General features: G+C 35.1%; 2 protein-coding genes and 1 non-coding gene across 3 annotated transcripts; 2 read left to right on the plus strand and 1 right to left on the minus strand.

Annotated features, from left to right (window-relative positions):
• The first annotated feature begins 3,134 nt into the window (after window positions 1-3,134).
• On the plus strand, window positions 3,135-5,450 carry LOC147565392 (gamma-interferon-responsive lysosomal thiol protein-like). The gene is made up of 5 exons (XM_086651891.1): window positions 3,135-3,784; window positions 3,903-3,968; window positions 4,417-4,557; window positions 4,729-4,821; window positions 5,046-5,450. Exons 1-5 carry the CDS (start codon window positions 3,512-3,514, stop codon window positions 5,262-5,264), a joined length of 792 nt encoding a protein of 263 aa, XP_086508017.1. The 5' UTR covers window positions 3,135-3,511; the 3' UTR covers window positions 5,265-5,450.
• TRNAK-CUU (transfer RNA lysine (anticodon CUU)) lies at window positions 5,451-5,523 on the plus strand. The gene has a single exon. It is a non-coding gene; the product is annotated as a tRNA-Lys (tRNA).
• Window positions 5,524-10,056: 4,533 nt separating this feature from the next.
• LOC147565394 (uncharacterized) lies at window positions 10,057-13,425 on the minus strand. Its single transcript, XM_086667659.1, has 5 exons — window positions 13,319-13,425; window positions 12,778-13,180; window positions 12,119-12,209; window positions 11,890-12,016; window positions 10,057-10,577 (listed from the first exon to the last, which is right to left on the minus strand). Exons 1-5 carry the CDS (start codon window positions 13,326-13,328, stop codon window positions 10,282-10,284), a joined length of 927 nt encoding a protein of 308 aa, XP_086523785.1. The 5' UTR covers window positions 13,329-13,425; the 3' UTR covers window positions 10,057-10,281.
• Between the last annotated feature and the right edge of the window lie 1,611 nt (window positions 13,426-15,036).

The following is a 15,036-nucleotide window of genomic DNA, read 5'->3' on the forward strand; positions in this document are numbered from 1 at the left end:
TACCAAGATTTACGGAATGGCGTGGAGTCGAATATACTTCATAAATAAGTGGGGCTGCCTCGACGTATCTCCAAGTCTCCGCAACTTTGTATTTCGCTTGTTGCTCCAAGTTAATGGATGGGCAAAGAAATGTATTCCATCCAATAGCGGCGTCTCTATGCTTTCTCATCTTGTTCATAATCTTCTGTCTTATTGCATCCAACAATGTTGTAATAGGGAGAACGCGGGCTTTCTTTACCATGTTGTTGAAGCTCTCAGACAGTTGGGAACTGATGGCGCCATACCTATAAGAAAACATTATAACGACTGTCACAACATGTTCAGGAATGCTTATAATATATCACTTTGTGTTCGAACGTTGGGCTACATGTATCAACATGTATCGGAATGACGGAACACTAGCAAGAATGCCCTTCCATAACAGAAGCTATGATTAAATGTGAAAAAATAGCTCAGTAAACTTAAAGTGTGCCGGTAAGACGGTTCATGGTGTTACAATATTTCAACTGAAAAAGAGTAAACAAAATACCTATCCCCGGGGAAAAAGGAATCTGCCCATGATTCCGGATTAAGGGATTGGAAAAACCTCTCCATATTGGTTCCACCCATCTCAACCATTTGTTCAATGGTTGCGTGATACTCGCTCTCGGGTAATGCCCGTGCCGCCGTAAACATAAGACTCTGAAAACAACGTGACTGCCGCGCCCCGTTACGTATTCTCAAGTTTAGATTACATCGTAAGTGCCAAGCACAGAATGAGTGGTGAGCGGTGGGAAAAACATTCTTCACGCCTTTTAGAATTCCAGCATGTCTATCCGAAATAAAGGTGTAACGTTTGATCGGATCCACCACTAATTTCAAATTTTGCAGAAACCAATCCCAATTATGATCATTCTCAATGTCCACAACAGCGTAAGCAATGGGGAAAAGACCTAACAAAAAAATAATAATACAAAATTAGTTCTGTTGATTCATAAAGCAAATATTGCATTAGCAGTTGATGAAATGTCCAAACATACGTGGTAATGATGAATGACATCAATAAATGACGCAGCATCTCACAGTATGCAGCGTCATTATAGATCATGTTCTTAAATTTTGTCAAGTGTTAGCGGGAACATTAGAATGTTAACGTAATATGTGAAAATGAAAACATACCGTCGTTTCCGTCCTTGGTAACCGCAGCTAAAATGCAGCCATTAAAACGAGTTTTGGCGAATGTTCCATCAATATAGATCACAGGACGACAGTGTTGAAACCCAAGGATAGATGCGTGAAGGGCTTTAAAAACTCGGACAAATCTATTGGTAGTGGGTTCGATTTGCAAATCAATTATGCTATTGGGATTAGTAGTCGCCAAAGAATCTACGTACCACTTCAACTTTGCATAGGAATCACCCTCCTGCCCAAATACTTTGTCCATGGCTACCTTCTTACCACCGTAAGAAAAGTAATAGCTCAACTCAACACCGTAATCGTCTTGAAACTTTTCTTTAACTTCAGCCGTACTCCAATTTGGGTGTTTTCTGATGTCTTCATCCATTAGGCTGCCAACAAGTTTACTAGAGAGTTTGGGATCCGCAGGTTTGAGAACAACATCGAGACAATCGTGTTTCGGTTCGTACTCTTTCAACAGAAACACGGATTTACATCCCAATGGTGCAACCCCGTGGACTCTCCAATTACATCCGGGTTTGGAACAAACGGCAGTCACACGACCTGGTTCATTCTTGATATATTTGTAGTTGTTCTTGGTTGCAATGGTATATCGACCGAGAACGTGTCGAAAAGCTTTGACACCACCGAAAAATATTTGCCCAATCTCCGTAAATACGTCGCCCCATGAGTCACATACTAACTTCTTGTCATTATTTTGAGATGTAGAAAGTGACCTTTCAGGTTCCATACTGCAAATTTGAATAAAATGTTATGGAAGTATCATAAAATGGCTCAACAGGTTGTCAAATGTGATAACAAAATCTGGAATGTTGTAGCATTTATTTGCATGTTCCAACATTCCTTGCACTGTCATAAAAACTGGAAGGAAAATGGAGACATTTAACAAAATGTATTAACAAAAATTACAGAACTGTTAACATTTCACACAATGTTGTACAAAGGTACACAATGTTAACACAAACTGTCCTGTTTAGTTACAAAAACAGGAAAGGTTTTGAGAAAAAAACTAATAAACTGAACGACCAAACAAGATATATGTGATAAAATCATATGGTCCACACTGCAATGTCTGATCATTTCATAAAATGATAATCACAATAATCATTAGATAGCATTGCGACAAATATGTTAACACATTATAAAACTTAGGTTAACATTTAACAAAATGTTTTCAAATTCTGAATTATGAAAGTACAGAAACAGAAGTGTAGAGATAAAACCCTAAACTGTACGGACAAATCATAAACATTGGGAACAAAAACAGAAAATAATCATCACAAAAGAAGGATGAACAAATAATAAAAAGGTACCTGGTTTTATGGAAGAAGAAGATGATGACTGAAGTTTCTACAGAGAAGAAGATGATGACTGAAGCTGATGACTGAACCACGAAAACAGAGAAGAAGATGATGAGAGAACTTTTCAGGTCTGGGCTTCAACGAAAACAGAGAAGAAGATGATGAGTGAACGAGCAAAGTAGGGTCTATAGTGAAGAAGATGATGAATGAGCAGCAAAGGAGGGTCTACAGAGAAGAAGATGATGAATGAAGGTGGAATAGATTGAAGAGATGGCCGGTGAGGTTGGAGAGAGAAAAGAGAAAAGAGGGTTTGGTGTTGGGCGGTGAGGTAGAGAGAGAAAGAAACCCGGTTATGGAGAAAGGGAGATATTTTAGAGAGAGAAAATTTTGGTTTGGAAAAAGGAGGGAGTAGTTGGATATATATAGGAGGGAATAGAAGAAACCATTAGGTCTTAGAGATACAAGTTGGGAAGAGATGAAGCATAGGGATGTGTATTTGGGTTTGATATGAATTATTATTTGATTATTGGGTTTTGGATGAGATAATATACCTTGTTGGGTTTTTTTTTCGTATTTGGGCCCAAAATTTGGGCCTTTCATCAAAAAATTCTCTTAGAAAGAGTAAGACATGTAACTACTAACAAATTCACCAAACTTGTGGTGCCACTCTTAACACGAGTACCCTAACCAATATGGAGATAACATGTCTATTTAAGATGATGTTTAAATGTGGGTATATGATGAAAAATGTATCTAGACGTAATTTGGAGAAAGTGAAGGATATAAATGTAATAATTCGATTTAAATCTAGTGGTGAGTAAAATAACAGAGTTCCTTTCCAGTTAGAAAAGTCAATCAGAGAAGAGGAAAAAGAAGCCCCTCTCTCTCTCTACCTATCTCAATCTCAATTACAATCAAAACGCCAAATTCTTCTTCTAAAACGAAGCACCCGATCCAAATCTTTAAAACCCTAATTTCATTTCCCCGTAGATTGTACAGAATTCTGCTTACTGAGCTAATTCTTTGCTGTTTCCATGGCTTATCCACGAACCCTATCACTCTCTGTTTTCATTCAATTCCTTATAATTGCTAATTTATTGTCTTTCTCTTCATCTATTAGGGTTTCTTCTTCAGCTCCGAAAGTAAAATTAGCTCTTTATTATGAATCCTTGTGTCCATACTGTTCTAGATTCATAGTTAATTACCTCAATCAGATCTTTGATGGTGGTCTTATCAACATCATTGATCTCAACCTAGTTCCTTATGGTAATGCCAGAGTTGGACCTAACAACAACATAACTTGCCAGGTCTCTCTCTCTCTCTAGATTTCTCTCTCTTTCTATCTCTCTCTCTCTCTTTCTCTCTCTCTCTCTCTCTCTCTCTCTCTCTGGATTTTGATTTGTGTTTCATGTGAATATTGTGCAGCATGGACCATATGAGTGCTTGCTGAATGAAGTGGAAGCATGTGCCATCAGTGTCTGGCCTGATCTGGTAACACTTCTAAATCATTTTTACTATTTTTCAAAGCTTAGAGTATGTACAATATGTAGAATTACTCATATATCCATGAGCCCAACTCTCGAAAACGGGCTTGTCGAGTTCAAATTCTTAGCTATGTGGGATAATGCTAATACAACGCATAGGTTCGAGTGACTACATTCCGAGCGTCCGACCTGTCCTTGAAAAATTAGCTGCAATTGTATGCATTACGGTTAGGGTTGTATTCTATGGTGACGGTTTTACCTGATATTAGACACTTACGACCTCCCCCTTTACGCCTTGGGCTTAACTCTCTTGTAAAATCGAATTACAAAGGGAGAGTTTGCAAGACTTATCTACTTGCAAATATTTTGATTTGTAGGATCGTATTATTCGTATAATAAGCTTTTGATGGTATTATGATCTCACTTTTCTCTTACTCAATGAGCATTTGATGCAGAACAAGCATTTCGCTTTCATTTTGTGCGTTGAGCGGTTTGTTGTGGAACGAAAGTACAAAGAGTGGGAGTCTTGTTTCGAACAATTGGAATTGGACCCAAAACCTATTTCTGATTGCTACAAAGGCGAGTTGGGCAAAAAGGTTTGACTATTATCCTTTCCCGTTACTTTCATATTTGAAGTTGTTATGGATGATGAAGATTAAATAGTATTCTACACTTCGACATTGTTTATTTCTCAAGTCCATGTTCTTCTTTTGTTGATCTTTTTCGTTCACGCTAATTTGACCTTGAACTTGCATATGTGTTTGCAGCTTGAATTGCAATATGCAAATGAAACAAATGCTCTTGAGCCCCCTCATAGATATGTTCCTTGGGTGACTGTGGACGGACAACCACTTCACGATGTTAGTTCTCTATTCCCTCGCCGACTTTCTTGAAGTTTTTATGTCTCTGCAAGAATTCATTTTTCATGGAAACCTAAGCCCATGTTACTTGATATATGATAGAGTGGTCTATCTAGTAACTAAATGTGTTTTTTATATAGCCCATGGGCTTTCTTTACATTCCTTTTTTTTTTTTGAAAGATTGTTTACACTCCTTATCTAAGCTAATTATGTTTTGTGTATAGGACTACGAAGACTTTGTCTCATTTGTTTGTAGGGCTTACAAAGGCCCTCTACCTAAAGCTTGTCATCGATGTGCAACCCTTGAAATCACGAAAGAAACAGTACCAAAGAAAATACCAGAGATCTCTCATACGGAGAAAACATCAATAACAACCACGGAAACTATAATTAGGTCTTCAATAACTTCGTCGGGTGACCAGATGAAGATGGATGTTATATAGGCTATCAATGTCATCAATTTTATTTCTCAAAATAGTTGTAGGTTTTCAAGGATATTTGGGATGTATGTTTTATGTTGTTGCTTTTGTGTGTAGTTAAATAATTGATCTGGTGATCTTGGTCTTCAATGTTTTTCATGTAAAAATAGTTATTTCTATATATTTATAATACGATAACTTTAACAACAAGCCCGTCTAGCTCAGTTGGTAGAGCGCAAGGCTCTTAACCTTGTGGTCGTGGGTTCGAGCCCCACGGTGGGCGATGTTGCTTTTTGTTTTTTTTTCTTTTTCCAAAATGCGATGTCGGTGATGCAACACGAATACCTACATATTTTCATCCAACAAATTTTCCTATAGGCCAATACAACGAAATTTTCAACTCTGTAGATAATAAACCTATCAAACATGGATTAAGCAAATAATCGTGATACTTTACTCCAAGTCTGAAATCCACAAGTGAGCGATATTCCACCCAAGAAGTTTAGTGGGAGAGAAAGGGAGCGAAACAAGGCCATCCACTTAAGATTTCTGCCCTAATTTCGCCGCTTTTCTCAAGGTAGAACTTTATTGTCAAGTAAAACACGTACATATATATACGCAACTTTTGGCCACAACCACTATTATTTTTATAATTTTTGAGTTTATAGACCAAAAATAGGGTCCTAATAGGAGATATAGCCCTCTATAATCCTAAAAAAGATTTCAAAACCTAAATAATAATTTAAATGGATATCTAATCCTTTTGGTCTCATCTAGAGAGAAAACACAAATCCATATAATACATATTAAAGATTTAATACCTATATTAACCTTCTTTAATATCAAAACGTGATTTACATTCTAAACTGTTAAAGATATTTTTTCCATTTTTATCTCAACTTTCTCTCTCCAATCACGTTTGAATTGTAACTAACTACTATGTTGATAATATTCCGTAACTGAAATCCGGTAACTTTCCATCTCTCTCTCTAAAAACGAAATCTTCATTAAACATAAATTAAACTCACCACCAGCTGTTAAAAATTCCATTGTTTAATATTCAATCAAGAGTTTTCATCAAAACCTCCATTGTTATTTAGGTTTTATACTGTTTATTTCTTTATTCTAGCCATTGTTATTCGGGTTTAAAATCTTATCTTTATTGCTTTATAGGTTAAAGATTCATATAGAATCGTTTAAAAGATCAAATCTTGATTTAGGTCTTTCTTTTCTTGTTTTCCATTTCAATAACTTTGAATCTGTTTTGCTGTAATCATAACTACCTTCGAATGGAAGATTTATATTTTCTCTCTCTAAAACTTTCATAACTCTTTAAGATCTTTGATGTTTATTTCTTATTTAATGATTTGTTCAATGTTAGTATGTTATTTCTCCTTCCAATGTTCATTGTATATTTCTTCAGATCTACGTTAAATCCTCTTCTTTTTTTGTTTTTTTTGCAGATCAGAATCATCTGTCCGTACAGTCCTTGATCTTTGTGATTATCCACAATTATTCCTATAACAGAATATAAAGTACAGGTATTTTACGATAACTTTTCATGTTTTCTGATAAAATTTGATAATAATGTCTTGATGTTTATCCTTTCTGATTCTTGTAACAGAATAAAAATTACAGTTACGTTACGATAAATTACCATACTTTCTGATACAATTTGCATACATTTCACGTGATCGTATTAATGATCAAAGGTTCGTAAAGTATGAAAAATTTATCCAACATTACACGTCCTTTTTTTACCAGAACAGTGGCCATGACAAGCATATAAAACTTCTCTTAACCTAATAAACAATTGTATTTTTCCATACGTTATACATAATTTATTGATCTGTACCTGTTATTTATGATCCATCTCATTTGTTTTTTATTAAATGTTTCATTATTAATGTATGTAAATTTGATTATAATTTTTTTTAACTAATACATATGTTTTTTTTTTCTTGTAGTAAACCAGCACTGATGGAATTTCTTATAGAATCATCACATAAACCATATAAGTATAAATTACGATGAAGAAGATTGTTTCTATGATCCTGTTTGGACAACAGAGTCTTACGTGAAGACTTACAAGGAACATATAAACCCTGCCCCTAACTTCGATGAACCATGTACATTTAATGAAGAGTCAAAAACACTACCATGTTTGATTCGCAGTAAACTTGGAAGACCAAAAACAGTAAGGATCGAGAGCTCGGGCAACATTCTGACGGAGTTTGTTTTTAAGTTACATAGTCTACTATGTTCTTTTCATTTACAATAAAACACAGATTATTGTTCAATAAAATTTCCGTTCAGTCGTACAAAGGTTGTGTTATTTACTATACAATATACATAATTTATGATAAATCACATACTTTATAACAAAAAACATGATTTCAGATTTACATTCCCTAACAAGATATTATAATTTATGGTACATAATGGATAATCTAAGTATTCAATGGTACATAATGGATTGAATGGTACATTTCCTAACATGACATAAAAAACAAGTAATTTATGATAGAAAATAATCTAAGTATTCAATGGTACATAATGGATGACACACACGCATATGATAAATTACGTTGTATACATGACAAATGATGGTTTCCTCGTCATAAATAACACATAATTTACGAACTTGTTTCATAATTTGTATTCGATGTGTGTTTATGTATGAGTAAAAAATGAAAGTTAAGTGAGAGAAAGTTGATATATATGTTTTGAATATTAACCCCCAAATCACGCTAATTGATCTCAGAAAATATACTTTTTCCAAATCTGAAAATTAAGTGAGAGAAAGTGATATATAGATTTGGTTTCCAAATCTGAAAGGATGAGAGAGAAAATCTGTTTTGGAAAATATTCGTTTTCCAAATCTGTTTTGAAAAATCTGTTTTGGAAAATATCCTTGATCCGTTACTTCCTATTAAATCTTTTCAGTTTGTAACCTAAATATCTCCCCCAAATCACGCCCCTAGGTTTGGGAAACTTTCCGGATTCATTCCGAAATTTAACAACCCCGGATTTTTTAGACGAGGGACATGGAGGGTATTTATCAATAAAGTATGAGTTATTTATGCCCTTATTGTAAAAGGACTAAATGTCCATATTTTGGGAAGATTGGTCTATATACCTATTATGAAAATGATTTTGGTCTATATACCCATGGACTCTTATTTTTATCTCTCCATCCTTTTCTTCCCCCTTTTTCTTCTTTAGGGTTATTTCCTAAATGACCCCCAACTTTGTGACCAGCTTCCTGCCTGGCCCCCTACTTTAGCAATAATTCTCATATGACCCCATTTTTTCGTTATCTTTAACTTTACGTTACTCTCTCTCTCTTCCATCTCATTTTCTCTCTCTACCACATCATTTCAACACGCCACATCATCGTCTTTGCCGGCAGAGGTCGCCGACCGGCGACCTTCAAATTTTTTTTTCTCTCTCTAAAAAAGTATTTCATTCCTCTCTCTCTCTAGAACAGATCTAGAGAGAGAGAGGAATGAAAAGAAAATTTTAGAGAGAGAGAAAAAAAGTTTGAAGGTCGCCGACCGGAAATTTGGCCGGTGACCACTGCCGGTGAAGACGATGATGTGACGTGTTGAAATGATGTGGCAGAAAGAGAACATGAGATGGAGGAGAGAGAGTAACGGAAAGTTAAAGATAACGAAAAAAAGAGGTCATACGAAAATTATTACTAAAGTACGGGGTCAGACAGGAAGCAGGTCATAAAGTTGGGGGCCATGTAGGAAATAACCCTCTTCTTTATCTAAAATCCAACAAAGGAGACTCTTCTCCTTTGTCGGCCGATAGGAATGGTGATTTACCTTTTCACAAACTAAGAGGTTATCCCCATCCCACAAAGAAAGGGGTTTCTCCTTTACTGCCCGGTGGGGTAAAATCCCTCTTCACAGGTGAAAAGGGAACCCTCCTTCTACCCCCACAAGATAATTTATCGGCCATCACTTTATTTTGAGTCCAAGAAATTGTTAGGTCGAGAGTTTTAAATTTCTCGAAGTGTCACCTCATAAAATTTTAAAATTTAAATCAATAGAAAATATTTTTGTTTAACTACATTTTTCCTATTAAATTTAAAAGGGACACAGGACATGAGTATCACATAAAGTTATTTTAGAGATTTTCGTTAGATAAACAAATAATTTATAGTGTCTCTATCTTCCCAATAAAAAAAAATCTTAACTGAAACTTGAAAACTACGCCCGTAAGATTTTTTCTTAAATGTCTCTATGAAAGTTCACGATGAGATATAAATTAAAATAAAGAACACAATAGTTTACGTGGTTCGGTCGGAGGATCACGACCTACATCTACGGAGAAAGCCATTAATAGTTGTATTATATTATCTCCACAATCATGGGATTGATTGGTTACAACTCGATAAACTCGATGACTCCATGACTCAATGTAACTCAATAATCTAAAATACATAGAGGTCACTTGTATTTATAGAGTGACTTGGGTATCTTAGCTTCCTAAGACTCTATCTAGGATAAATACAAGATAATTAAATAATACCTTCTAAATCTTCATGGACGGTTAATATTTGTTATATTCGGATCTCGATCCATCTGGATCCTTATTGTCTAATAGTCTCATTGAAAATGCTCTAAAGATTTCTAACTTAACTAATTCGATAATTGATGATATACAAACTATATTTAAATCGGGTGCTATTATGAAATAAGACTAGATAAAAACCTTAGAAAATGTTCAATTGCACCCCTTTTAGCTATATATTTCTACCCATGGTTCACTGTTTATGCATGAAAGACTATAATAATACCAATAATAACCCAAATTGGTCTCTTTTTATCTGAAAAGAATTCCACAAGTAAACAACACAACAAGCAAAAACAAACACCTAAATGAGTTTTTCACAAGTCAAAGATAGACCTAAATGGAAATCAAAACCTAATAGTCATCAAATCCAAACAAAATTCAATGGAGTATCTAAATTCAAAAACAAGAATGCATTTAAACCGTTTTACTCTTTGATCTTGTTCATGTTGGTGTTCTACTGCTCCTGATGTGGCTGCTGCCACTGCCCAGGTTCCTGATGTGGCTGCTGCCACTGCCCGGGTTCTTGATGTGGCTGCTGCCACTGCCCGGGTTCCTGATGTGGCTGCTGCCACTGCCCGGGTTCCTGATGTGGCTGCTGCCACTGCCCGGGTTCCTGATGTGGCTGCTGCCACTGCTCGGGTTCGATAGCACCTGGGTATGCTAGCTGATACTGAAGCAGTTTTTGTTGTTGTTGTTGTTGATAGATAAGATTCAGCCTATCTGCTTCTACTTTCCTTGAATGGATCTCAGCTACATACATTCATGCAAAAGAAGTAAATCGCGTTAATGGATAGAAAATTAAGCTATTAATATAAAGATAACACAACAATTATACAATAAGATTCGATATGGAGGACTCTTTTTCTCTCGTTCACATCATTAAACCCTCACTTCCGTCCACCTCACTTGTTCTTCATCTTCTCCTCCTCTTCCTTCCAGAAAAGAGTTTGATGATGTGAAGTGAGAGAAGTGATAACAAAAGAGATAAGAGCATCTCCAATGCAACACTCAATCTTAGAAAACTCGAGTGCCATGTAGGATTTTTAGAGCTTTTTCTTAAAAATCATCTCCAATGCAACACTCTATTTGGATCTCTAAGATGACGTGTCGAGAGTGGAATAGAGATATCTCAATAGGACACTCTATTTCTAGAGTGTCATCTTGAGATATCTCTAATTGTCCAACTCATCAATATTTGATTTTCAGCCAATAGAAATCAAGTCTTCTATATTTTCTAAAATAACTAATTATTTATTTACAAAAATAACTATGCCACATAAGTAAATAAGATAAGTTTAGAGTTTCGCATTGGAGACAACAAAAAATTGAAGATCTCTATTAACGCCACGTAAGAGTGAGAATCTCAATTGGAACTTGACACATATGATTAATGGAGATTTTTTTGAGTTTTGCATTGGAGATGCTCTAAAAGAGTTGAAGTGGACGAATTAAAAATTAACCAAAATTAAAAGAACACAACAAGGGTACTTTCAGAAAAATACCAAAAAGGAAAATTGGGTTCAGGAGGCCAAAACTAAATATAAGACGTGTATGGGGTCAAATGTCCTATTGAACACAGATTGGAAGCCAGAACGAAATTAACCCATACAACTATTGTGAACATCCCTTACTCCAGCCCTAGATTTTTGTTAGGGCGCGTGGACTACTTTATGTTCCATCGATATACAAATATACTGATGGTTAATTAGTTTTCCCAACACAATACCTGCTTTATTTGTTGAGATCGGTTTAGTACGAGAAGCCAACGTTGTCGTTAGGTTATTTATTGGCTTCAATTTAACTAGATATTACCATCACGAAACATCCGTTAAATAATAATATTGGTAAAAATGCTTTTAAGGCAAACTTTAATATTATAAAGACCACGTAAAAATTGTTTGTGAGTATCATGACACAATTATAATCGTATATTTAACAGATACGTAAAATATGTATATGCAGAGCGAAATCATGATTATAGGACGACAAAAATTATGTTGTAACCAGACATCCTACTGATATATGTGATATATAAATATATGTGTAAAGAGTGAAAAATTACCTTCGAGGATTAGTTTTTGACTAGTCATGTGAGCCAATCTTTCTTTCAAGAAGTTATTTTCCGTCCTTAGGAGCGTACGCTTGTGATCGAAATGATAAACTTGAGGACCAAGCAACTTAACTTGTGTCTGCGATGACATTTTAAAAGATTAGCAAAAATATAACCAAATCAAAGTCAATATAGGGAAAACTTAAGATTATAATTCACTAATCATGAGTTTATTTTATACCTCCAAAGAACTTAGAGTTCTTTCAAGTTCCGCCTTGTATTCTAACTTCTTCATACGAGACTTTTGTGCTGATATTCGATTTGAAATTTTTCTACAACAGGAAAAAAAAATATTTTCAAAAAATTAATAATTAGTTTTGAGAACATTTTCAGTAAGTAATAAAACACAAATCATTAGAAATAGAAACGAATGTACGGGAAAATAGGAAGTTCTTTTTGTTTTGTGCATGTTAAGATTCCAAGAGAACAATCCCCACAATGTATGAGACAAAAGTATGCATTTCGATTAGAGAGTCGTAGTCTATGGTTACAATTCTATCAAATACGTGTTTTTGTTTCTTCGAATGGACGAAAACATGAAATAACCCCTCACTCAAAAGAATTATAAAAAATCTCTTTCAAATCAAACAATTCCATCAAATTGAGTACGATCGCTTATGTGAAAACATCAATATCTACTATACCACAAGTATCGATACACCCTATTATTACAAGTGCTCAAGATATCCTTTTTTAACTTCTGGCATTTATTTCTTAGTTCACGTTCCTTCAACGAAATTTAAATTATAGCTCGTATAGTAAATCAATCAATATGCACAAAGCTAATCTGAATTATGACGATTATAAAAAATTATGTTTGTATAGGTTAAATTTCTTCACCGTTTCATTCTCTTTTGTTCTCGTTCATCTGCTTCAGTTCTGTCCATGGCCATGGGTAGGGCTGAATTCTCCTCCACAATATTAGTGGATCCATTACCAAAGGGAGTCTCAGTGGCATCAACTAAGTTGATGTGACCACCATAATCACCGTTGATAGATAAGAAATCAGATCGACCGAACAAAGCTACAGAATCACTGGAAAATCGACGGTGGGTAGGGCTGCCAGATTGGATGTTATTTGCGGCGGGACCTTCAAGATTAAGCCAAGATGATGGACCCGGGCATAGTTTTTCCAAGCCTGGTGTGGGGATGAAGGTAAGAGTTTCCTGCTGTGGCAGAGCAGGAGACTTTGGTGGTAATCCTATTGGGATCATCTTGTTCTCCTTTGTTGATGTTGACTTACCTGTCAAGGAAAAAAAACCTAAAATGTTGTATATTTTAACAGAGATAGAGATGGGTAAGTTAACAAAAAAGAAGAAGAAAAAAGGGATAGAGTGAGGACATTCAACAAACAAAATAAGATACACAAACTCTTACTTACCAATCACCATGAACAAAGAAGAATCAATGAGAAACAAATGAGAGAGAGAAAATGAAATTGGGTTAAGTAACCATTTAAGTTAAAAGAGAAAGTAAAACGGCTACTGAAAAATAACAGGTCACTGTCCGAATATGTCAGATACTTGGCCAAGGTAAATCTTCCATTTGGACAATTCTACCTATTTTTATTTGCAAATATTCCATTTGGACAATTCTACCTATTTCATTTTTCTACCAAATTTGAAATGAACCATTTGTGTTTGGGAGGGAATTGAAAAATTCAAAATTTGTTCAAAATATGGTAATTTTCTAATTAATGATTCCCAAATGCAAACATGGATGGGTACTAAATTGGCATTAAATGCTCATCATTAAGATCAAATGAAAATTGTTAAGGTAGGTATATTTTCCATTATGTGCCATCCCCATCGTACGTAGTAGTATTTCTGAACATTTTCTATTGGTAACTTCTGTACTGTGTTGATTATACTGATTTTTGATAGCTTCCATACTGTGTTGATTTTACTGATTTTTACTATGTCAAATGTAAACGTATATTTAATGGTTAATTTTTATGGGCCATCACTTGTGTTAGATTATGAATCTAGTATTAAATGTAGAAACTTTTGTTTAACGATTATAGTTTATAGGATAAATTACTTGTACATCATTGAACTAGGGGAAGAAAATCGTTTATAACATGGTGGAGTTTTTTTTAACGATATATACTACTGGTGTCTTTTACCACTTAAATTGTTTTCGTTTAATTTCTAATTTTACACATTTATCTAATTCTATAATCTATTAAAAATACTTTTAGTTAATTAACAATAAAATCAAATTATTGATTCGTTCTACTATAAAATCAAATTTGATTTCTTCACTTGATTATATCTTTTCTTTTTGTTGAAATACTTGATTATATCAATTGTAAGTTAATGAACTTTTAAGAGCAACTCCAACGTGGGGCTCGGGCTCCCAATTTTGGGAGCCCCTGAATTTTGGGAGTCCCGGGGCTTAGAGCAACTCCAACGTTGGGCTCCCAAATCCAGAATATGCACATGTGTGGTGTATGTGTGTGAGGGTTGTGTTTTAAATTTTGGCTCTAATATATTAAATTTCAAATTTTTAAAAAAATGGGGGGGAATTTGAATTTCAAATTTTAAAATTTTGGGGGGAATTTGAATTTCGAATTTTCCAAATAGCCTAAATTAACTTCATCGACATAATTGAAATCGGAGTTCAACATTTCCACATAGCCTAAATTATGTAAATTGGCATTTGGATCCATTGAAAAAAAAAAATTAATGGAGGAGAAATTGATAGAGAGAGAGGAGATGAAAATATGAAATAGATAGAGAGAGAGAATTGAATTTAAAAAAAAAATTAGGGTGGATCCCCTTTTAAAGGGGATCCACCCCAATATTCCCGTTGGGAGCTCCCAACTAGCCGTTGGGAGTTCCCAACGGGAAGAATATTGGGCTGGGAGCCCGGGAGCTTGGGGCTCCCGGGTTGGAGGGATGAGGCTGGGGGCTGGGGCTCCCAAATTCAAATTGGGAGCCCCAGCCCCCATCACGTTGGAGCTGCTCTAACTCTCTTGTCTTAATATAGGCTTAAGTTGAACATAGGCTTAAGTTTCATGGGTTCCTTTTCCCCCTCAGCTTCATTTACGAGGGTTATAGTATTAATCTGCCATGACTTAATATAACATGTTCCAAG

Source organism: Eschscholzia californica, unplaced genomic scaffold (assembly GCF_041429995.1).
Source record: "Eschscholzia californica isolate CP2 unplaced genomic scaffold, dmEscCali1.0.p SCAF_1, whole genome shotgun sequence".
NCBI classification, from domain to species: Eukaryota; Viridiplantae; Streptophyta; class Magnoliopsida; order Ranunculales; family Papaveraceae; genus Eschscholzia; species Eschscholzia californica.

Bases quoted from the DNA above. Each gene is read 5' to 3' on its own strand.
- LOC147565394 (XM_086667659.1), bottom strand. The intron at 12,210-12,777 runs GTGAAGAAATTT...TTCCTGTTGTAG, and splicing joins GAACAAAAGAGAATGAAACG to AAAAATTTCAAATCGAATAT. The intron at 10,578-11,889 runs GTAATTTTTCAC...GAATGTATGTAG, and splicing joins TCAAAAACTAATCCTCGAAG to CTGAGATCCATTCAAGGAAA.
- LOC147565392 (XM_086651891.1), top strand. From the start codon at position 3,512: ATGGCTTATCCACGAACCCTATCACTCTCTGTTTTCATTCAATTCCTT. The intron at 3,785-3,902 runs GTCTCTCTCTCT...AATATTGTGCAG, and splicing joins ACAACAACATAACTTGCCAG to CATGGACCATATGAGTGCTT. The intron at 3,969-4,416 runs GTAACACTTCTA...CATTTGATGCAG, and splicing joins TCAGTGTCTGGCCTGATCTG to AACAAGCATTTCGCTTTCAT.